Source organism: Heterodontus francisci, chromosome 14 (assembly GCF_036365525.1).
Source record: "Heterodontus francisci isolate sHetFra1 chromosome 14, sHetFra1.hap1, whole genome shotgun sequence".
Lineage (NCBI taxonomy): Eukaryota > Metazoa > Chordata > Chondrichthyes > Heterodontiformes > Heterodontidae > Heterodontus > Heterodontus francisci.
The window spans coordinates 35,658,592-35,682,062 of NC_090384.1; the positions used below are offsets into that span (position 1 = coordinate 35,658,592).

At 45.1% G+C, this 23,471-nt stretch overlaps 1 protein-coding gene and 1 long non-coding RNA gene across 2 annotated transcripts; both read left to right on the top strand.

The window, feature by feature from the left end:
• Window positions 1–210: 210 nt before the first annotated feature.
• On the top strand, window positions 211–6,083 carry LOC137376968 (uncharacterized). The gene is made up of 3 exons (XR_010976336.1): window positions 211–631; window positions 1,569–1,681; window positions 1,784–6,083. It is a non-coding gene; the product is annotated as an uncharacterized lncRNA (long non-coding RNA).
• A 7,235-nt stretch (window positions 6,084–13,318) lies between these two features.
• On the top strand, window positions 13,319–22,056 carry LOC137376897 (putative per-hexamer repeat protein 5). The gene is made up of 4 exons (XM_068045854.1): window positions 13,319–14,446; window positions 14,493–14,788; window positions 15,938–16,067; window positions 21,955–22,056. The coding sequence occupies exons 1-4, from the start codon at window positions 13,319–13,321 to the stop codon at window positions 22,054–22,056; spliced, it is 1,656 nt and encodes a 551-aa protein (XP_067901955.1).
• Window positions 22,057–23,471: the final 1,415 nt, after the last annotated feature.

The window sequence follows — 23,471 nt, forward strand, 5'->3', positions numbered from 1 at the left end:
AAATCTAATATTTGGTCGGAAGTAAAATACAAGCCAAAGGACTTGGCTATTTGGAAGTTCAAATCCCCTCCATAAGCCCTCAAGACCTTTAAGACGCTCCTTGAAATCTACCCTTTTGACCAAACCTTTGGCCACGGGCCCCTATTATCTACTTGAGTGGCTCGGTGTCAAATTTTCTTCTGATAATACCCCTGTGAAGCGCCTTGGGACGTCTTACTACTTTGAATAAATACAAGTTGTTGTTGTAGTACGCCCTTGTTGCTACAAACTGGGAGAATCTTACACAATCCATCCCAATCCTCCGAATAAAATGTAGAAGGCAGTTTAGCCACAACTGTAGCGGAAAGGACGGAGTTGATTCTCTCTCCCCCCTACTTGCCGACTGGCTAGTCGTTCCCAGGTGTTTGGAGCTGCTGCTTGTTTTCCATCTGCATTCATCTCCAGTGCAAACAATGGAGTGTTATTCAGGCAAAGCGGCCAGGCAGAAGGCTGAGTGACAAGAAACTCGTGGCCGTTTTTCCGATGGACGGCGAAACGCAACCTCGGCCCTGAAGTGATCCGATCCGATCAATTTCCGAACACATTCATTCCCACGAAGATTCATGTGTAAACTTGGAGAACTTCAGGGATGGTAGGGGTTTTCAACTTACTGGAATCTGCCTTGACAGTTTTACTTGCATTCTGCTTTCAGCTCACCCGTTTTGCTTTATCGGAGCAATGTGTTACTAAATAGCTATTTATTATACAGATAACTCGGCTAAAGAAGGTTTTTAATAAGTAATGGTTTTAATCTGGAAAGCGCAGTCATGTCACTGCAAGGAACTTGTGGAGACTGGATTTTAAAGTGACCGATAACACAGCATTGTGATAACAAGGGATAGAAAAACAGCTCCAAACAAAACATTCCTATTAAGAGCTGCCAACCGACCAGGGGAAACCCGTGCTTGCACTGACTGCATCATTGAAACTCTCGGAGCTGCTGTGGTTAATTTGATTGAGGGAGACGTGTGGATTTACACTGCCCACTCACCTGTTTAGAACCATGCTTACCCGCCAAAGCATAACTAGACTGCCAGTTGCACCTCGAATTGAAGTCAGTACACGTGGGAGAAGTGACTTTTTAATACGAGAGGGGCTGAGGCAACACGTGATCTCTCCCAACAATTAAAACACTCCATACAATGTTTAGAAATAACCAAGTTTGTCCAACTGCCAGTCTTCGTAACTTCGGTGCATGGTTTAAGGTGTCAACCATGGTTCACTGGTAGTCCTCTCGGCTGGACGTAAATGATCCCACGGCACAATTTGGAAGAAAAGCAGGCAAAGTTCTCCCAGTTTCCGGGCCAATAATTATCCTTCAACCACCAGCTAAAACAGTTTATCTGACCATTTATGTCATTGAGGTTTGTGGGAGCTTGCTGTATGCAAATTGGCTGCCACGTTTCCCTATTTTATAACAGTGACGACAGTTCAAAAGTATTTCATTGGCTGTAAAGTGCTTTGGGGGTGTCCTGAGGTCGTGAAAAACGCTGTATGAATGCAAGTTTTCTTTTTTTTAATGCTTATAGATGTAGGAAGCCAAGACATCATCAGACTGCCTGCTGGAGATGGTCTCACATCTAACTTCAGTGCAACAAGGAGTCGGATCAGAAGATATGGCCAACTTATAATCTTGCTGCAGGTCAGAGCATAAGCTACTTTGCGTTCACGTGGCAGCCTTAAAGGGCTGTGTCGAGTTCTACTCTCAAGCATCCAATCAATGGTTACATTTTTGTTTCCACAGATGCAAAAGAGCAGATTATTCAAACTATTCTTTTGCTGACATTAAGAATAATTAAATGGGCCCACTGAACTCTGTTGAACATTCTTTTCTCAAAATTCAGCATGGATTTAAATGCAGTGACAGTCCAAGCAGTGAGCAAGCTATGCACTGGAAGATCATCCACTGACACCATGAGAAAACTGGCAAGTCCACACAAGTTCTGGACAGTAGTGTTCCACTCTTTCTCAGAAAACCACTTTGTACCAATGCATGACGTGTAATGTAACATATTCCAAACCACATCCCAGTGTTTCTATAGAGGACAATAATAGGCCATATCTGCAAGACTGGACCTGCAGCAGGTGCTGAGAGAACCAACAAGAGGGAAAACCTACTTGACCTCGTCCTCACCAATCTACCTGTCACAGATGCTTCTGTCCATGACAGTATTGGTAGGAGTGACCAAAGCAAAGACCTTGTGGAGATGAAGTCCTGTCTTCACAAGAAGGACACCCTCCATCATGTTGTGTGGCACTACCACTGTGCTAAATGGGATAGACTTATATCAGATCTAGTAGCTCAAAACTGGGCAACCATGAGCCACCATGGGCCATCAGTGGCAGCAGAATTGTACTCAACCACAATCTGTAATCTCATGGCCTGGCATATCCTTCACTCTCCCCCGGTTCAATGAGAAGTGCAGGAGAGCATGCCAGGCGCAGCATCAGGCATATCTAAAAAATGTGATGCCAACCCGGTGAAGCTACAACACAGGACTGCCTGCATGCTGAACAGCAGAAGCAGCATGTGATAGACAGAGCTAAGTGATCCCACAACCAATGGATCAGATCAAAGCTCTGCAGTCTCCTGCCACATCCAATCTTGAATGGTGGCAAGAGGAGGAAGCTTCTCAAACATCCCCATCCTCAATGATGGGGGAGCCCAGCATGTCAGTGCAAAAGACAAGGCTGAAACATTTGAAACCATCTTCTGCCATAAGTGCCAAGTGGATGATCCATCTCAGCCTTCTACTGAGGTCCCCAGCATCACAGATGGCAGCCTTCAGACAATTCAATTCATTCCACATGATATCAAGAAACAGCTGAAGGCACTGCATACAGCAAAGACTATGGGCCCTGATAACAGCCTGGCTGTGTTATTGAAGACTTGTGCTCCGGAACTAATCACACCCTTAGCTAAGCTATTCCAGTACAGATACAACACTGACATCTGCCCAAAAATGTGGAAAGTTGCCAAGGTATATCCTGTCCCCCAAAAAGCAGGAAATATCCTATCTGGCTAATTACTGCCCTATCAGCAAAGTGATGGAAGGTCTTGTTGACAAGAGGCACTTACTCAGCAACAGCCTGCTCACCAACGTTCAAGTATGGGTTCTGCCAGGGTCATTCAGCTCCAGACATCATTACAGCCTTGGTTCAAACATGAACGAAAGAGCTGAATTCTAGAGGTCAGAAAAAAGTGACTGCCCTTGACATCAAGGTGGCATTTGACCAAGCATGGCATCAAGGAGCTCTGGCAAAACTGAAGTCAATGAGAATCACGGTGAAAACTCTCCACTGGTTGGAGTCATACCTTGTACAAAGGAAGATAGTTGTGGTTGTTGGAGGCCAATCATCTGAGCCTCAGGACATCACTACCGGAATTCCTCAGGGCAGTGTCCTAGGTTCAACCATCTACAGCTGCTTCATCAATGACCTTCCCTCCATCATAAGGTCAGAAGTGGGGAGGTTCACCGAAGATTTCACAGTATTCAGTAGCATCTGCAACTCCTCAGATACTGAAGCAGTCCATGTTGCATGCCACAAGACATGGACCACATTCAAGCTTGGGCTGATAAGTGGCAAGTAAAATTCCCGCCACACAAGTGCCAAGCAATGACCATCTCCAACAAGAGAGAATCTAACCTTTCCCATTGACATTCAATGGCATTACCATGCTGTATCCCCCACCATCAACATCCTGGGGTTACCACTAACCAGAACCTAATTGGACCAGCCTTATAAATACTGTGGCTACAAGAGCAGGTCAGAGGCTGGGAATTCTGCTTCACTTTCTTAGTCCCTAAAGCCTGTCCACCATCTAAAAGGCTCATGTTAGGACTGTGATGCAATACTCTCCACTTGTCTAGATGAATGCAGCTCCAACAATACTCAAGAAGCTTGATACCATCCAAGATAAAGCAGCCCACTTGATCAGCACCCCATCCACTACCTTCAACATTCACTCCCTTCACCACTGGTGCAGGGTAGCAGCAGAGTGTAACATCTACAAGATGTACTGCAGCAACTTGGCAAGCCTCCTTCAACAGCACTTTCCAAACCTGGGACCTCTATCACCTAGAAGGACAAGGACAGTAGGTGCATGGGACACCACCATCTGCAAGTTGAACTCAAGCCACGCACCTTCCTGACTTGGAACTATATCATTGTTCCTTTACAGTTGCTGGGTCAAAATCCTGGAAATCCCTCCCTAACAGCACTGTGGGTGTATCTACGCCACATGGACTGCAATGGTTCAAAAAGGCCACTCATCACCACCTTCTCAATGGGAATTAGTGCTGGGTAATAAATGCTGGCCCTGCTGGTGATGCTCACATCTCAAGGACGAATAAAAAAAAAGATACAAATCAGTTGTTGTGGAGGAGATAAAGAGGAGTGGGGAGAAGGAACCCAAAAATGATTTGTTAGCTTATATATGTCTACAAACCCATCCATTATTATTTTGTCTCTACCATCCTTTTGATTCCAAGCTTGTTCATGGTAGTTTTCATTTGTTAGTTACTGGTGCTATCGAACTAATTCAGGGAAAATGAAAGTTGCTCTGGATGACCTGGATAAAAAAAATTGATAGAGATGAGTGATATCAGAATTCATGTGGCTGATATAATTTTAGTAACAGTTAGTTATAGAATACTGGTAACTATAGTGCTATACAACATAACAATTTAAAGAAGACTTAGTTTAACTCAATTTCAAAGATGGCCTGTATACCAGATATAAATTAAGAGATTGTATTCGTCATTACCCATAGATCTGATTCATCCATGTGAGCCACATGGCCTAAACATCTCTCAGATTATGGTAGGCACCAAGGATTGATTCCTGCTGACTACTCCCCCTGCTTCTAGTCCAGCTATTTTTCTCCTTCACAGGATGCATGCCCCAGGCTGCCCACTCCCTCCAAGGCCACCTACTTTTTCCCAACAATTTGTATCATGTTGAGTGGGAGACAGCAATATCTTCGTATGACATGGCATGTGAATCTGGTGGTATGGATATTCCCTGATTAGCCATGGTACATATTGGCTGCTGGCTTGACTCAGGAGTCAATCCACTCTTTCCTCCCTAGGCAGTCAATATTACCCACGTGTACTATGATGGGTTTCAGTCATCTTGTTCCCCTCAACTCCCTTCTTCTATACCAATAGCAGGAGTGACTGTGGCTTTGGAGCTAGCATGACAATGTCAAGAAAACCCCATATGCCAAATGAGAAATATTAATTTCATCGGTTGGAAACTTACATTAGAATTTTAATGGAGAAAGTCTTGCAGCTAACTTTAAAAAAAAACTACCAGCCAAGATGGCCACCACAATTTGCATCTGAAACATATTTTTATATTCAAAAGATCCACCCGGAGTCAGAGGTTTGAGCAGCATTGACCTAGGACAATGGCTTGCTGTAAGTGATTGAATTACCTAAAATGGCTTTATTAGCAATCCTAACACATTGACTTTGAAAGAGAGCCCCCTCCAAGTGTAAATTGGCATCCTGGGGCCTGTGGAGCCAATTCCTAACCCTGAATTTCATTAGAAGTTTCCAGAAAACCTGAAGCAGTCATGTGACCGTTTGTCCATCTCGAGGGAAGCTGGTTTGGTTTTCTTTGGACAAAGAGACAAGTGTGTGCAGCAGCAGAAGGCTGCTTGCTTGCCTTTCTCTCTCTCTCCAGAAAACATCAAGTTTGAAAACCGTCTGTGACTGTGGACCCTCCAAGCCTATAGACTGTTACAGCCAGGGACCAGGGAAAGAGAGGCAAGTACAATTCTGCCTCCAAGAAAACCTTGAGTAAAGCGGGCCAACCACAAAGTGCACTTTGACCAGCGAAGGACTTCAGGAATACAGCTTCAGCCAGAAGACTACTGAATCATCGACTCCACAGACTGTGTATTTAAGTTTCATTTATTCTGGACTCTAATCCAACCACCAAACCTATTTTTTTCCTCTGTAATCTGTTTGTATGTGTGTGATTCTCATGTGAATGTGTGTGTAAATGTGTAGCATATTTTTAAAAATTATTTTTAAATTGGGGTTAGATTGTTAAGTATAATAAACTTACCTCTTTCTTTACACTCAAGAAAACCTGTCCGATTGGTTCTTTCACAATCACAGTCAAGGTAAAAGGTAAAACACTCATGGAGGTAAGTTTTTTACACAGAGGGTGGTGAGTGCCTGGAACTTGCTGCCAGGGGAGGTGGTGGAAGCAGATACGATAGCGACGTTTAAGAGACATCTTGACAAATATATGAATAAGAAGGGAATAGAGGGATATGGGCCCCGGAAGTGCAGAAGGTGTTAGTTTTGGCAGGCATCAAGATCGGCGCAGGCTTGGAGGGCTGAATGGCCTGTTCCTGTGCTGTACTGTTCTTTGTTCTTTGAGGTGGTAAGCACAATCACTGTTTAAAAAGGAATAAACCATGTTGCGGTCAAATAAGAGGAAGGGCAAGGGGGCGACCAAGACCCCCCTCCTCACTTGGCCATAACAACAATTAGAAGACTATTTGTTTTGGGGAATAGGTCATTACAGTGTATGACTAGGCCCTCTGCTGCTCCCTGCTCCATCCCAGCCCTTTACTTTGCTCCACTCCCTCCCAGACACCAGCCCAGGCTTTGGCTTACCAGTGCCTCCCAGCCTCTGGCCCTGTCCCTCAGGTTCTCTCTTATCTCAAGTTGTTGCAGTGGCGTTATAAGTTTTCCTGAAGGAAAGGTTTTACTTAGAGAAATTGGGATTGGGATGAAAACTGGGTTTCTCCTAGCCACTTGCCAGAAAAAAAACAGAAAACAAAGCAAGCAAGTGATGATGGAGGGGAGATCAGGAATACTTCCCAAGATAGTTCTGGAAGAGACATTCTACTCCATAATGTGACTGAAATATTTGTGCGGAGGTCAGACTTCTGAATGGTGTTTGAGGATTAGGGAGCTCACTGAGGGGAGAGACATAGCTATATACCAGGGAAAGATGAGATAATTTTCTGCAGTTACTAGAGGCCTCCAATTCTGCCTTCAATCTCAGCGAAAAGTGGAAAGAGAGCTATACAGAGAGAAAGGGAATGAAAGTGTACAAGAGGTTTAGAGAGAGTATAGGAGAGAGACAGATGCAAAATGGAAGACATACAGAACAGAGAAGACAGACTTACAAAAACAGAAAAAGTGAGAAAAAAATTGACAAAGAGAGATAAAGAAATGAAAATGACAGAAAGCTAAACGGAGAGATTGAGAGATACAGAGCTAATGGGAGACAAATAGAAAAATAGAATGGAAAACTATGGGAAACAATGGAGAGAGAGAGTTGTAGGAAGAGAGAAACATTTTAAAAAATGATCATGAGAAACATCAGAGGAGATTCATTGCTATATAAAAATCCTTACTTGGGTGTATAATTCATTTTTATTGGCCAACACAGGGAGAAAGCTAGGTACAAATTAATTTAAAACATTTTTAAAAATCGATCTGTATACCTCTCCACTTGGAAAAAAAGCTTCATAATGTAGAAAATACATAGCATTATTGGGGATTGCAACATTGGATGTTATAATTCCGACTTTTAAGACTGTTCCCCCTGTCAATAGTCATAATATGCTTCCTGCTAGTGACTCATGTCTCTCCTGATGCAGGTCTTTGGCCGCATAGCCCAGGATTATCAATTACTCTAATTACAGTAAAACTGCTAAGTGAACATTAATTAGTCTCCAATCAGTCCAAAAAGCAAAAATGTTGAATGGAAGACAAGTCTAATATGGGCTACAATTATGATATTTATTTACAAATTACAGAATACACTGCAATACACTGCAGACATTATGCTAAGATAAGGCAAAATACTATACAATCAGAAGGCAATACTGTTGCACATGCAGCCTAGGAAGCTCATCAAAGCACTAATATATTTTGACCACTCCCCTGCTGATTTTGCCAATTGAAAGCCCAAATTGATTAAAAGAAGAATTGGTCCAGAAACCAGCACAAAGTTTGTTTTAAAGATGCTCACCAAGGACTCCTGCTCAATCAGCAGTTCCTAAACATACTCTTTCTTTGATCTCCACTGGCATCAGATTAACAGAAGAAAATTCCTTTAACAAGGATGTAAAATAGCGGGAGTGGCCTGATGATATAAAGTGCAGGAAATGCTTGTCAATTGAGCTGTGAATGTTTAGGCAGTTTCAGGGAGCTAACTGCTCTGCACTTCAAACAGTTAATGGAAGGACACTAAACACACTTTCACCACAACACAGAAAATGTGCCAGATGGCACTATAAAAATTCAGTTCAGAAGCTTAGTCATCTACAACATCATCTTCAAGAATATACATTACATAATGTTTCTATGCAGAAATCAAAGCAGCTCAGCTTTGGATAAATGAATGCATATATTTGCAATTCAAGCCAATGCAGAGGTTCATTCCCAAAACAACAGAAAATGTCTAATGCCATTTTTGTCAGACTGACATATGTACCCGGGAGCTATAATGCTTGGAACAATGATATATCCTGAAACAGATATCTTTAAACAAAACTTAATCATTGGTTATATTTAAAATTTCTAACACACGGAGAATGTCTCCGTCTCCTAAAAAGGCTCATATCTGTAAAGCAAAGGGGTTTTGGAAGTGGTGTAAGTTTGGGATTTGAATTCAATTTTGGTCCAAACCAAGAACCTGAATCAAGTTCAGTGTTAAACCACTCTAGAAACATATTTGATGGCACTGCATGCTGGAACACCAATGTGGAGTTCTTCCTGGCATCCTGGCCAACATTTATCGCTCAACCAACATCACTTAAAAACAGATTATCTGGTCATTATCACATCACTGTTTGTGGGACCTTGCTGTGCGCAACTTGACTGCCAGGTTTCCTACATTAACACAGTGACTACACTTCAATAGTACTTCATTGATAGTAAAGCATTTTGGCATGTCCTGAGGTCATGAAATGTGCTATAAAAATGTATTGGGGAGACCAAACACAGATTGGGTGATTGCTTTGCTGAACAACTCTTTTTATTCTGCGTGACTCTGAGGTTCTGGCCACTTGCCATTTCAATTCTCTGTCCCACTCCCACTCTGACATCTGTTCTTAGCCTCCTACACTCTTCTATTGAAGCTCAATGGAAGCTTGAGCAACTGCACCTCATCTTTCAATTAGTCACTTTACAGCCTTCTGGACTCAACATTGAGTTCAGCGATTTCAGATCATTACCTCTGCTTCCATTTTTTCAGACAGCAGGTATTGGCAATGATTCTGCTGTTTCCATTTACATCTCCTAAAGGCCCATCTTGTTTTTTTACTTGTCCCATTACCATCCCTTTTGCCTTGCAACATCATCCATTTTGTCACTTAATCTCTACTGCCTTCCATCCTGTCACATACCTTCCCTTTTGTAAATTCCTCCCCTCCTTCCCTTACCATGCCTCTGTACTTGCTTAAAACCAGTCACATCTCAAACTTTTCCCAGTTCTGATGAAAGCTCAATGACCTGAAATATTATAAAAGCAAAATACTGCGGATGCTGGAAATCTGAAACAAAAACAAGAAATGCTGGATTCACTCAGCAGGTCTGGCAGTCCAAAGGACTGTCACTGACCTCATCTCCTCTGGAGATCTTCCCTCTACAGCTTCCAACCTCATAGTCCCGCAACCCCGGACAGCCCGCTTCTACCTCCTTCCCAAAATCCACAAACGGGACTGTCCCGGCAGACCCATTGTGTCAGCCTGCTCCTGCCCAACTGAACTCATTTCTTCCTATCTAGACTCTATCTTTTCTCCGCTGGTCCAGTCTCTTCCCACCTACATCCGTGACTCTTCTGACGCCCTACGTCATTTTTACAATTTCCAGTTTCCTGGTCCCAACCGCCTCCTCTTCACTATGGACGTCCAATCGCTCTACACCTCCATCCCCCACCAGGATGGTTTGAGGGCTCTCCGCTTCTTCCTGGAACAGAGGCCCAACCAGTCCCCATCCACCACCACCCTCCTCCGCCTGGCTGAACTTGTTCTCACATTGAACAACTTCTCCTTCAACTCCACGCACTTCCTTCAAGTAAAAGGTGTCGCTATGGGTACCCGCATGGGTCCTAGTTATGCCTGTCTTTTTGTGGGATATGTCGAGCATTCTTTGTCCCAGTCCTACTCAGGCCCCCTCCCCCAACTCTTTTTCCGGTACATTGATGACTGTATCGGTGCCGTTTCCTGCTCCTGCCCCGAACTAGAAAACTTTATCAACTTTGCTTCCAATTTCCACCCTTCTCTCACCTTTACATGATCCATCTCTGACACTTCCCTTCCCTTCCTCGACTTCTCTGTCTCCATCTCTGGGGATAGGTTGTCTACCAATATCCATTATAAGCCCACTGACTCCCACAGCTACCTCGACTACACTTCTTCACACCCTACCTCCTGTAAGGACTCCATTCCATTCTCCCAGTTTCTCCGTCTCCGACGCATCTGCTCTGATGATGCTACCTTCCATGACGGTGCTTCTGATATGACCTCCTTTTTCCTCAACCGAGGATTTCCCCCCACTGTGGTTGACAGGGCCCTCAACCGTGTCCGACCCATTCCCCGCACCTCTACCCTCACCCCTTCCCCTCCCTCCCAGAACCGTGACAGGGTTCCCCTTGTCCTCACTTTTCATCCCACCAGCCTCCATATCCAAAGGATCATCCTCCGCCATTTTCGCCACCTCCAGCGTGATGCCACTACCAGTCGCATCTTCCCCTCCCTTCCCCTGTCAGCATTCCGAAGGGATTGTTCCCTCCGCGACACCCTGGTCCACTCCTCCATTACCCCCACCACCTCGTCCCCGTCCCAGGGCACCTTCCCTTGCAATCGCAGGAGGTGTAATACCTGCCCATTTACCTCCTCTCTCCTCACTATCCCAGGCCCCAAACACTCCTTTCAGGTGAAGCAGCGATTTACTTGTACTTCTTTCAATGTAGTATACTGTATTCGCTGCTCACAGTGTGGTCTCCTCTACATTGGGGAGACCAAGCGCAGACTGGGTGACCGCTTTGCGGAACATCTCCGCTCAGTCCGCAAGCAGGACCCTGAGCTTCCGGTTGCTTGCCATTTCAACACTCCCCCCTGCTCTCATGCTCACATCTCTGTCCTGGGATTGCTGCAGTGTTCCAGTGAACATCAACGCAAGCTCGAGGAACAGCATCTCATCTACCGATTAGGCACACTACAGCCTGCCGGACTGAACATTGAGTTCAATAATTTCAGAGCATGACAGCCCTCCACTTTACTTTCATTTTTAGTCATTTTTAGTTATTTTTTCTTCCTTTTTTTTTTGCATTCCTTTTTACATTTTTTACAATCTTTTTTTGCATTTATTTCATTTCATCTTAGTTTGTTCAGTTTGCTTACCCACTGTTTTTTTCAGGTTGTTTTTCTTCAGGTTTGCACTTGCTGATGTTCAATATTCAGTAGATTCACACCTAATCTGTACTAATGCTTTGTCTTTCAACACACCATTAACATATTGTTTGCCTTTGCTTCGTGACCTTTTGGTCAGCTATGTGGCCTGGTCCAATCTGCACCTTCTCCTTTGTTATCTCTTGCCCAACCCCCACCTCACTTGTTTATAATCTGTGACTTTTCTAATATTTGTCAGTTCCGAAGAAGGGTCACTGACCCGAAACGTTAACTCTGCTTCTCTTTCCACAGATGCTGCCAGACCTGCTGAGTGAATCCAGCATTTCTTGTTTTTGGACCTGAAATATTAACTCTGTTGGGTAGAAATTCATCTCAGGTGGTGGTGCAAAACAAACGATATTGGATCGGCCACCCATTATATGCAGCTCTATTCAGTTCCATCCAGTCAATGGAATTAAATGTCAGGTGCTGTGTATAATGGGCAGCCAATCTGATACCATGTGCTTTGTGCCACCGCCCAAAATGAATTTCTGCTCTTGATTCTCTCCTCTCCTAGCCTACTGAGTACTTTCAGCAACTTTGTATTTTATTTCAGAAGTATTTGCAGTATTTTGCTTTTGGTATAGAAATGCAAGTTCTTTCTATCATTGCTGCAGCACCGTAGAAGCTGATCAATACTGTCAATGATACACTGGCCTTTGGGAAATCTGGAAATTCAGCCTCGTCACACTCAGCTGCCAGTTTTCCATGGGGAAAATGATAACGTTGTTTGCTCTGGTGATCAACAGATTAGTCACCTCTCTGATGCATCTGTGAGTTGCAGATCAACTGGTGGCCCCTGTGGGAGCTTGGTAGGAGACTAAAGCATGAAAGGTCAGAATGGTGATGACCCTACAGCCATTGGCAGTGCCGAAGGTTGGTTGGAGATTAGTTTTCAGGATATAACACAATTTTATCATTCCTATTTTGTCAGATATGCTATGATAGGTGAGGCTCTGGCTAACTAGGGATTTGTGGGTAAAGCCAGGTGTCTGTAGTCCATCTCAGGTGTCTGATGTCCTATCTTCCCCCCTCTACTTTTTCCAGCAAAAATAATGGCATTCATGAGGTAAAGTATGGTTGAGGCAATATTTTAACCAAAATTGATCCAAAATATGAGAAAAATAACTGGGGGAAGAAAAACAGTCAAAATAACCTACTCCAAATCTCCACAGAACATTGCAGTCTCCCTTTAAATTTCACTTCCCGTCAGCAGCAGCACAGCCTGGTTTCGATGGCTGAAAGTAATGCTCAGTGCATAGCATGTGTTCTCATTAGCATATAATTTCACTTCATTTTAATATATTGAGGCTCACATTCTCCTGGCAGTGCACATGGTGCATTATTGGCAAGATGCCCGGCAATGGGGATCTGTGCTTAATTTCCTCACTCTACCACCACCCGATCCATGCTGCTGTCACCAACAGTGGTGATACACCCTCAGTTATGCTGCGACGAGTAATGCTGATACACAACATCAGCTTTTTGCCAAAACGATATGTAATACTCACATTGAGGCATCAGTCCTCAGCAATTCAATCTTTCCACTAATTCTTGGTGAAATAAATGTGTTGGGACAGCCCTACAGGTCTAAGTTGGTCATTATTACATGGCTTGATCACAGGAAAAATAAACAATACAGAAAATAAACAAGGAGAAAGATGGAGGAGGAAAACATCCTCCCACAATCAGAAGTTAAGAGGAAGACATGGAGCAAGAGGATAGTTGTGCTGAACCAACTTTGCAGGCAGCTAGAGGCTTAGAGCACGCTGTCAGTAAGTCAATGGAAAAGGAAAATCAGGAGAGATGTATAATAGATGGCAGATTTGATATTGGCTGTTTAACACTATGCAAACTGGGGCCTGGGGCCCACTCTTACCTGGGAGAGTGCAAAAGGCAGGCTCAGACTCTGGCTCAGGCTCAGACTCTGGCTCGGGATCTGGCTCGGGCTCAGGCTCTGGCTCAGGCTCTGGCTCAGACTCTGGCTCGGGCTCGAGCTCTGGCTTGGGCTCTGGCTCGGGCTCTGGCTCTGGCTCTGGCTCAAGCTCAGACTCAGACTCTGGCTCTGGCTTGGGCTCTGTCTCGGGCTCTGGCTCTGGCTTGGTCTCTGGCTTGGGCTCGGGCTCTGGCTCTGGCTCGAGCTCTGGCAGGCTCTGGCAGACTCAGACTCTGGCTCTGGCTCGGGCTCGGGCTCTGGCTCGGGATCTGGCTCGGGCTCAGGCTCTGGCTCAGGCTCTGGCTTGGGCTCTGGCAGGCTCAGACTCTGGCTCTGGCTCGGGCTCGGGCTCGGGCTTGGGCTCGGGCTCGGGCTCGGGCTCTGGCTTGGGCTCTGGCTCGGGCTCGGGCTCTGGCTTGGGCTCTGGCAGGCTCAGACTCTGGCTCTGGCTCGGGCTCTGGCTCAGGCTCAAGCTCAGACTCAGACTCTGGCTCTGGCCTGGGCTCGGGCTTGGGCTCTGGCGGGCTCTGGCAGGCTCAGACTCTGGCTCTGGCTCGGGCTCGGGCTCAGGCTCTGGCTCGCTCAGACTCAGACTGGATCTGGCTCGGGCTCTGGCTCGGGCTCAGGCTCGGGCTCTGGCTTGGGCTCTGGCAGGCTCAGACTCTGGCTCTGGCTCGGGCTCTGGCTCGGGCTCGGGCTCGGGCTCGGGCTCAGGCTCTGGCTCAGGCTCAGACAGACTCTGGCTCTGGCTCGGACGGGCTCGGGTTCTGGCTCTGGCTCGGGCTCGGGCTCTGGCTCAGGCTCAGACTCAGACTCTGGCTCTGGCTCGGACTCGGGCTCGGGCTCTGGCTCAGGATCTGGCTCGGGCTCTGGCTCGGGCTCTGGCTCGGGCTCAGGCTCTGGCTTGGGCTCTGGCTCTGGTTCTGGCTTTGGCTCAGGCTCAGACTCAGACTCTGGCTCAGGCTCGGGCTCGGGCTCTGGCTCAGGCTCAGACTCAGACTCTGGCTCTGGCTCGGGCTCGGGCTCTGGCTCAGACTCTGGCTCGGGCTTGGGCTCTGGCTTGGGCTGTCACTTGGGCTGTGGCAGGCTCAGACTGGCTCTGGCTCGGGCTCTGGCTCAGGTTCTGGCTCTGGCTTGGGCTCTGGCTTGGGCTCAGACTCTGGCTCTGGCTCGGGCTCTGGCTCAGGTTCTGGCTCTGGCTTGGGCTCTGGCTCAGGCTCAAACTCTGACTTAGGCTCAGACTCTGGCTCTGGCTCTGGCTCTGGCTCAGACTCAGACTCAGACTCAGGCTCTGGTTCTGGCTCTGGTTCTGGCTCGGGCTCTGGCTCTGGCTTGGAATCAGGTTCTGGCTCTGGCTCGGGCTGGAGATCGGCGTGCGCTGGGTTTGAAGAAAGAGTGTGCAAAAAAAAAAGTCTAACAGTGACATCACAGGAAAGCGGTAAGTTGATTGGTTTGTGAGTGCTGTTAGAGAGTGCCTGTAAACAGCTGGAAAATCAGAAAAAAGTAGTTTTTTTTTAACCCTCAAATAGCTACTTTATAAGTGGTAAGGTTAGTATATATTAGTTTTAGTTAGTGTTCTTTGGCCTCCTGATCTCGAGAGACAATGGGTAAGCGCCTGGAGGTGGTCAGTGATGTGTGGAGCAGCGCCTGGAGTGGCTATAAAGGCCAATTCTAGAGTGACAGGCTCTTCCACAGGTGCTGCAGAAAAATTTGATTGTCGGGGCTGTTACACAGTTGGCTCTCCCCTTGTGCCTCTGTCTTTTTTCCTGCCAACTGCTAAGTCTCTTCGACTCGCCACACTTTAGCCCCGTCTTTATGGCTGTCCGCCAGCTCTGGCGAACGCTGGCAACTAACTCCCACGACTTGTGATCAATGTCACAGGATTTCATGTCGCGTTTGCAGACGTCTTTAAAGCGGAGACATGGACGGCCAATGGGTCTGATACCAGTGGTGAGCTCGCTGTACAATGTGTCTTTGGGGATCCTGCCATCTTCCATGCAGCTCACATGGCCAAGCCATCTCAAGTGCTGCTTACTCAGTAGTGTGTATAAGCTGGGGATGTTGGCCGCCTCGAGGTCTTCTGTGTTGGAGATACGGTTCTGCCACCTGATGCCAAGTATTTTCCGGAGGCAGCGAAGATGGAATGAATTGAGACGTCGCTCTTGGCTGACATAAGTTGTCCACACAGTTAGTGTGATGTTTTACTAATTAGAAAATGCTGCTTGGACAGAGTGTGAAGCTGTGAGTTTGGTGTGAGAGGGAGTTTAGTGAAGAGGGGAAGGAGGTGCTCCTTTGTCTCTTCCTTTTTCTGCCTTTTCAGCTTCCAGTATTTAGTTCTTACTTCAATACAGGTGAAGAAGCTGATTGGCAAGTAACTGGTAAGTTATTCTAGTTATTACATTTATTACACTAACAATAATTAGTTTGTAAAGCTAAGGTATGGCAGGGCAGCTTAGCCGAGTGGAATGTGCCTCCTGTGGTATGTGGGAACCCGTGGACACACCATGTGTCCTTGACAACCACATCTGCAGGAAGTGCCACCAGTTGCAGAAGCTTGAGCTCCGGGTTATGGAACTTGAGCGGTGGCTAGAGATACTGTGGTGTATCCGCGAGATGGAGAACTATGTGGATAGCACGTTTAGGGAGGTGGTCACACCGCAGGTTAAGGGTGCAGGCAGAGAGGGAATAGGTGACTGCCAGGCAGTTTAAGAGAACCAGAAAGGTAGTGCAGGAATCCCCTGAGTTGATGTCGCTTACTAACCGGTTTTCCATTTTGGATACTGGTGAGGGCCATGGTTCCTCAGAGGAGTGCAGTAAAATCCAAGTCTGTGGCACCACGGGTGGTTCAGTTGCACAGGAGGGGAGGAAGAAGAGTGGAAGGGCAATAGTGATAAGGGTTTCGTTAGTTAGAGGAACAGACAGATGTTTCTGTGGCTGCAGATGTGATATCAGGATGGTATATTGCCTTCCTGGTTCCAGGGTCAAGGATGTCACAGAGTAGCTGTAGGACATTCTTCTGGGGGAGGGTGAACAGCCAGAGGTAGTGGTCCATATTGGTATCAACGATACAGGTAAGAAGAGGGATGAGGTCCTGAAAACAGAGTTTAAGGAGTTAGGAAAGAAATTAAAAAGACGGACCTCAAAAGCAGTAATCTCAGGATTATTCCCAGTGCCACGTGCTAGTGAGCATAGGATTAGGAGGATTAAGCAACACGTGGCTGGAGAATTGGTACAGAAGGGAGGGCATCAGAATTCTAAAGCATTGGGACCTGTTCTGGGGTGGGACCTGTACAAGATGGACGGGTTGCACCTTAGCAGGTGTGGGACTAATATCCTCACAGAGAGATTTGCTAGTGCTGTTGGGGAGGGTTTAAACTAAATTGGCAGAGGGTTAGGAACCTGAGAGGGAGCTCAGATTGGAGGGAAGCAAAACTCCAAACAGGAAGTAGAAAAGTAGTAAGCGAAATTGGAAGGCAGATGACACGAAGGCAAACATCAAATAGGATCGGAATGAGGAATAATGTTAAGACAAAGCTAAGGGCACTCTATCTGAATGCACGCAGCATTCACAACAAGGTAGAGGAGTTGAAGGCACAAATAGAGATAAATACATATGATTTACTTGCCATTACAGAGACATGGTTACAGGGTGACCAGGACTGGGAACTGAATATTCAGGGATATTCGTCATTTAGGAGGGATAGGCAGAGAGGAAAGGGAGGTGGGGTAGTGCTGTTAATAAGGAATGAGATCAGTACATTAGTGAGACAGGATCTTAGATCGAAGGAGCAAGATGTAGAATCAGTTTGGGTGGAGCTACGAAACTGCAAGGGGCAGCAAACATTGGTGGGAATTGTTTACAGGCGACCAAACTATAGTTGTAATGTTGGGCATGGTGTAAATCAGGAAATTAGAGCTGCATGTAGCATGGGCAATACAGTAATAATGGGCGATTTCAATTTACATATAGATTGAGTAAACCGAATTCCTGGAGTGTGTACAAGATGGGTTTCTGGAGCAGTATGTTGAAGAACCAACTAGGGATCGGGGTATTTTAGATTCAGTATTATGTAATTAGAAAGGGCTAATTAATAACCTTGCTGTAAAGCAGCCATTAGGAAATGCTAACCACAATATGATAGAATTTTACGTTAAGTTTGAAAAAGATATAGTTCATTCGGAAGCTAGGATCTTAAATCTGAACAAATTAAAGTATGAAGGTATGAGAGCAAGTTGGTTATAGTGGATTGGGAAAGTACATTAAAAGATTTGATGATAAACAAGCAATGGATAGTATTTAAAGAAGTATTACATGGTTTACAACAAATATACATTCCTCTAAGACACAAAAACCCAACCGTAGCTAGCAATAGAAGTTAAAGATTACATTAGGTCAAAAGAAGTGGCTTATAAGGTCGCCAGAAAAAGTGGTAAGCTCAAAGATTGGAGCAATTTAGAGTCCAACAAAGGAGGAACAAGAAACTGATAATGAAAGGGAAAAGAGATTATGAATGCAAGATAGCTAGAAACATAAAGGCGGACTGTAAAAGTTTCTTTAGGTATGTGAAAAGGAAGAGATCAGTAAGTATGAATGTGGGTCCATTGCAGGCAGAGACAGTTGAGTTTGTGGTGGAGAATGAGGACATGGCAGAGAGACTAAACAATTACTTTGTGTCTGTCTTCACAGAAGAAGACACAGAAAATCTCACTGAAATACAAGGGAACCAAGGGACGTAAAAATGAGGAACTGAAAGTAATTAGTATCAATAAAGAGGCAGTACTCAAAAAATTAATTGGATTGAAAGTTGATAAATCCCCTGGACCAGATGAGCTACATCCCAGAGTATTGCAGGAAGTGGCTATAGAGATAGTGGATGCATTGGTGATTATCTTTCAAAATGCTATAGATTCTGGAAAGGTTCCTGCAGACTGGAAAGTAGCAAATGTAACCCCACTATTTAAGAAGGGCGCGAGAGAGAAAACGGAGAACTACAGACCTGCTATTTTGACGTCAGTAGTAGGGAAAATGTAAGAATCTATTACAAAGGATGAGGTAACTGGACACTTGGAAAATAATAATATGATTGGGCAGAGTCAACATGGATTTGTGAAAGGGAAATCATGTTTGACAAAGCTATTGGAGTATTTTGAGAATGTTACTTGTAGCATAGATAAAGGAGAAACGGTGGACGTGGTGTATTTGGATTTTCAGAAGGCTTTTGATCAGGTTCCACACGGGAGGTTATTAAACTAAATTGGAGCACATGGGATTGAGGGTAATATACTGCTATGGATTGTGAATTGGTTAACAGACAGAAAGCAGAGAGTAGGAATAAATGGGTCATTCTCAGCATGGCAGGCTGTTACTAGTGGGGTACCGCAAGGATCAGTGCTTGGGCCACAGCTGTTCACAATCTATATAAATGATTTGGATGTGGGGATCAATTGTAATATTTCCAAATTTGCTGATGACACAAAACTAGGTGGGAATGTAAGTTGTGAGGAGGATGCAAGGAGGCTTCAAGGAGATTTAGACATGCTAAGTGAATGGGCAAGAACATGGCAGACTATAATGTGAATGAGTGTGAAGTGATCCACCTTGGTAGAAAAAAACAGAAATGCAGAGTATTTCTTAAATAGTGAGAGGTTGGGATGTGTTGATGTCCAAAGAGACCTGGGTGTCCTTGTTCATGGGTCACTAAGAGCTAGTATGCAGGTGCAATAAGTAATTAGGAAGACAGATGGTAGGTTGGCCTTCATTGCAAGGGGATTTGAGTACAGGAGTAAAGATGTCTTTTTTTATTATTTGTTCATGGGATGTGGGCATCATTGGCTAGGCCAGCATTCATTGCCCATCCCTAATTGCCCTTGAGAAGCTGATGGTGAGCTGCCTTCTTGAACCGTTGCAGTCCATGTGGGGTGGGTACACCAACAGTGCTGTTAGGAAGGGAGTTCCAGGATTTTGACCCAGCGACAGTGAAGGAACAGTGATATAGTTCCAAGTCAGAATGGCGTGCGGCTTGGAGGAGAACTTGCAGGTGGTGGCGTTCCCATGCATCTGCTGCCCTTTGCCTTCTATGTGGTAGAGGTTGTGGGTTTGGAAGGTGCTGTCTAAGGAGCCTTGGTGCATTGCTGCAGTGCATCTTGTGGTACACACTGCTGCCACCATGAGTCGGTGGTGGAGACAGTGAATGTTTGTGGATGGGGTACCAATCAAGTGGGCTGCTTTGTCCTGGATGGTGTCGAACTCTTTGAGTGTTGTTGGAGCTGCACCCATCCAGGCCAGTGGACAGTATGCCATCACACTCCTGACATGTGCCTTGTAGCTGGTGGAAAGGCTTTGGGGAGTCTGGAGGTGAGTTATTCGCTGCAAGATTCCTAGCTTCTGACCGACTGTTGCAGCCACGGTATTTATATGGCTGCTCCAGTTCAATTTCTGGTCAATGGTAACCCCCAGGATGTTGATAGTGGGGGATTCAGCCATTGAATATCAAGGGGAAATGGTTAGATTCTCTCGTGTTGGTGATAGTCATTGCCTGACACTTATGTGGTGCGAATGTTACTTGCCGCTTGCAATTATCAGCCCAAGCTTGGATATTGCTCCAATTCTACACGGACTGCATCAGTTTCTGAGGAGTCGTGAATGGTGCTGAACATTGTGCAATCATCAGTGAACATCCCCACTTCTGACGTTATGATTGAAAGAAGGTCATTGATGAAGCAGCTGGAGATGGTTAGGCCTAGGACACTACCCTGAGGAACTCCTGCAGTGATGTCCTCGAGCTCAGATGATTGACCTCCAACAACTACAACTATCGTCCTTTGCGCTAGGTATGACTTCAACCAGCAGAGAGTTTCCCCCTGATTCTCATTGACTCCTCCAGTTTTGCTAGGGCTCCTTGATGCCATATTCGGTCAAATGCTGCCTTGATGTCAAGGGCAGTCACTCTCCCCTCACTTCTTGAGTTCAGCTCTTTTTCCATGTTTGAACCAAGGTTGTAATGAGGTTAGGAGCAGAGTGACCCTGGCAGAACCCAAACTGAGCATTACTGAGCAGGTTATTGCTAAGCAAGTGCTGCTTGATAGCACTGTCAACGACACCTTCCATCACTTTACTGATGATTAAGGGTAGACTGGTGGGGCAGTAATTGGCTGGGTTGGACTGACTTTTGAGTACAGGACATACCTGGGCAATTTTTCACATTGCCAGGTAGATGCCAATGTTGTAACTGTACTGGAACAGCCTGGATAGAGGCGCGGCATGTTCTGAAGCACAGGTCTTCAGTACTATTGCAATTGTATAAAGTCTTGGTGAGACTGCACCTGGAGTACAGTTTTGGTTTATTTATCTAAGGAACGATATACTTTCCATAGCGGGAGTGCAGTGGAGGTTCACCATACTAATCCCTGGGATGGCAGCATTGACATATGAGGAGAGAGTGCAGAAAATGGGCCTGTATTTTCTCGAGTTTCGAAAAATGAGAAGTGATCTCATTGAAACTTACAAAATTATTACAGGGCATGATAGGACAGATGTGGATAGGATGTTTCCTCTGGCTGGTGAGTCTAGAACCAGGGGACATAGTCTTAGAATAAGGGGCAGACCATTTAAGACTGAGATGAGGAGGAATTTCTTTACTCAGAGGGTGGTGAATCTGTGGAATTCTCTACCCCAGAGGGCTGTGGATGCTCAATCATTGAACATGTTCAAGACAGAATTCGACAGATTTCTGGATACTAATGACAACAAGGGATATGGGGATAGTGGGGGAAAATGGCGTAAAGGTAGATGGTCAGCCATGATCTGTTTGAATGGCAGAGCAGGTTCGAAGGGCCGAATGGCCTACCCTGTTCCTATTTCCTATGACCCTATGATCACCAAAAGTTAAAATTAGCCCCCGAGTATGTTGAAAGTTTTGTGTGTTTGTATCAAATTCCTTTGCCTGCTATTTTAACAGAAGTGTTAACCCAGTGAATGCACCAACATCGCATAGCTTCATTTCAGGGTTAAAGTGTATTCAGGACTTATCTGTTCAATCATTGCTTCCAGTTTGTTTTCTTAGTTATGGCAGACATGGTACTGGAACAGGTGTCTCCCTGAAATAAGGAGCCTGTGGACATTATTGTGACAGCCAAGTGCAGAAGAGGTCACTAATTTCTTTTAGTGAAGATACGCCGGCTTTCGCCTGTTAAAAACATACTACGTTTTTCTTTTGAAGCGTAAAGACTGCATGCAGATGGATAGATGAGGACTTGTAATTTGATCCTTAACTCACAACTCAAGGTCACCCTAAGGTCACTGTCCATGCAAGCAAATCTATTGAAAGCTTTGTTGTTGGTCTGGGATGTTTAGTTAGGCAGAGATGATATTGGGACAAAGCATGACCACATCTACCCAGGTGCATAAGAGAATTGGCAAACGGCAATAACAGGAGCTTACTATAACATACCACAAAGAGAGAACAGGATTTACGTTTAGGCCTATTTTTCTTTAGCATGGCAAAATAAAACAAATTCAAATCAAATGTTTTAAATTTACTTCCAATAGGCACTACGCAGGCCTACCTTGCTTCACCAGGGGCAGGCATTGTCGTGCGCCACTATCTGCATGGTCCAGGTGACATTCTTCATTGATCTTCATTCATCCTAGGATCTTAAAAGCAGTGGTTAGTGAGATAGTTGATGCGTTGATTTTAATTTTCCAAAATGTTTTCTAGATTCAGGGAAGGTTCCATTAGATTGAAAAATTGGAAAACTGTGGTGCGGCACAGTGGTTAGCACCGCAGCCTCACAGCTCCAGCGACCCGGGTTCAATTCTGGGTACTGCCTGTGTGGAGTTTGCAAGTTCGCCCTGTGTCTGCGTGGGTTTCCTCCGGGTGCTCCGGTTTCCTCCCACATGCCAAAGACTTGCAGGTTGATAGGTTAATTGGCCATTATAAATTGCCCCTAGTATAGGTAGGTGGTAGGGAAATATAGGGATAGGTGGGGATGTGGTAGGAATATGGAATTAGTGTAGGATTAGTATAAATGGGTGGTTGATGGTCGGCACAGACTCGGTGGGCCGAAGGGCCTATTTCAGTGCTGTAACTCTAAACTAAACCTCATTTATTCAAAAAGGGAGGGAGACAGAAAGCAGGAAACTACAAGCCAGTTAGTTTAACATCTGTCTTAGAGAAAATGTTAGAAGCTATTATTAAAGACGTTATAGCACAGCACATAGAAAATGTCAAGTAATCAGGCAAAGGCAACATGGTTTTGTGAAAGGGAAATCATGCTTAACCAATATATTGGAGTTCTTTGAAGAAGTAACATGTGCTGTGGATAAAGGAGAACTAGTGGATGATCTGGACTTAGATTCCCAGAAGGCATTTGATAAGGTGCCACATCACAGGTTATTGCGGAAAATAAAAGCTCATGGTGTCGGGGGTAACAGATTGGCTAGCTAACAGGAAACAGAGAATAGGCATAAATGGGTCATTTTCTGGTTGACAAGATGTAACGACTGGTGTGCCACAGGGATCAGTGCTGGGACCTCAACTTTTTACAATTTATATAAGTGAATTGAATGAAGGGACCAAAGGTATGCTTGCTAAATTTGCTGATGACACAAAGATAGACAGGAAAGTAAGTTGTGAAGAGGACATAAGGAGCCTACAAAGGGATATAGATAGGTTAAGAGAGTGGGAAAAGATCTGGAAAATGGAGTATGATGTGGGAAAATGTGAAATTGTCCATTTTGGCAGGAAGAATAAAAAAGAAGCATATTATCTAAATGGTGAGAAATTGCAGAGCTCTGAGATGCAGAGGGATCTGGGTGTCCGAATGTATGAATCACATAAAGTTAGTATACAGGTACAGCAAGTAATTAGGAAAGCTAATAGAATGTTATCATTTATTGCAAAGGGAATTGAATACAAAAGTAGAGAGGTTATGCGTCAGTTACACAGGGCATTGGTGAGACCACATCTGGAGTAATGTGTACAGTATTGGTCTGCTTATTTAAGGAAGGATGTAAATGTATTGGAAACAGTTCAGAGAAGATTTAGACTAATACCTGGAATGGGT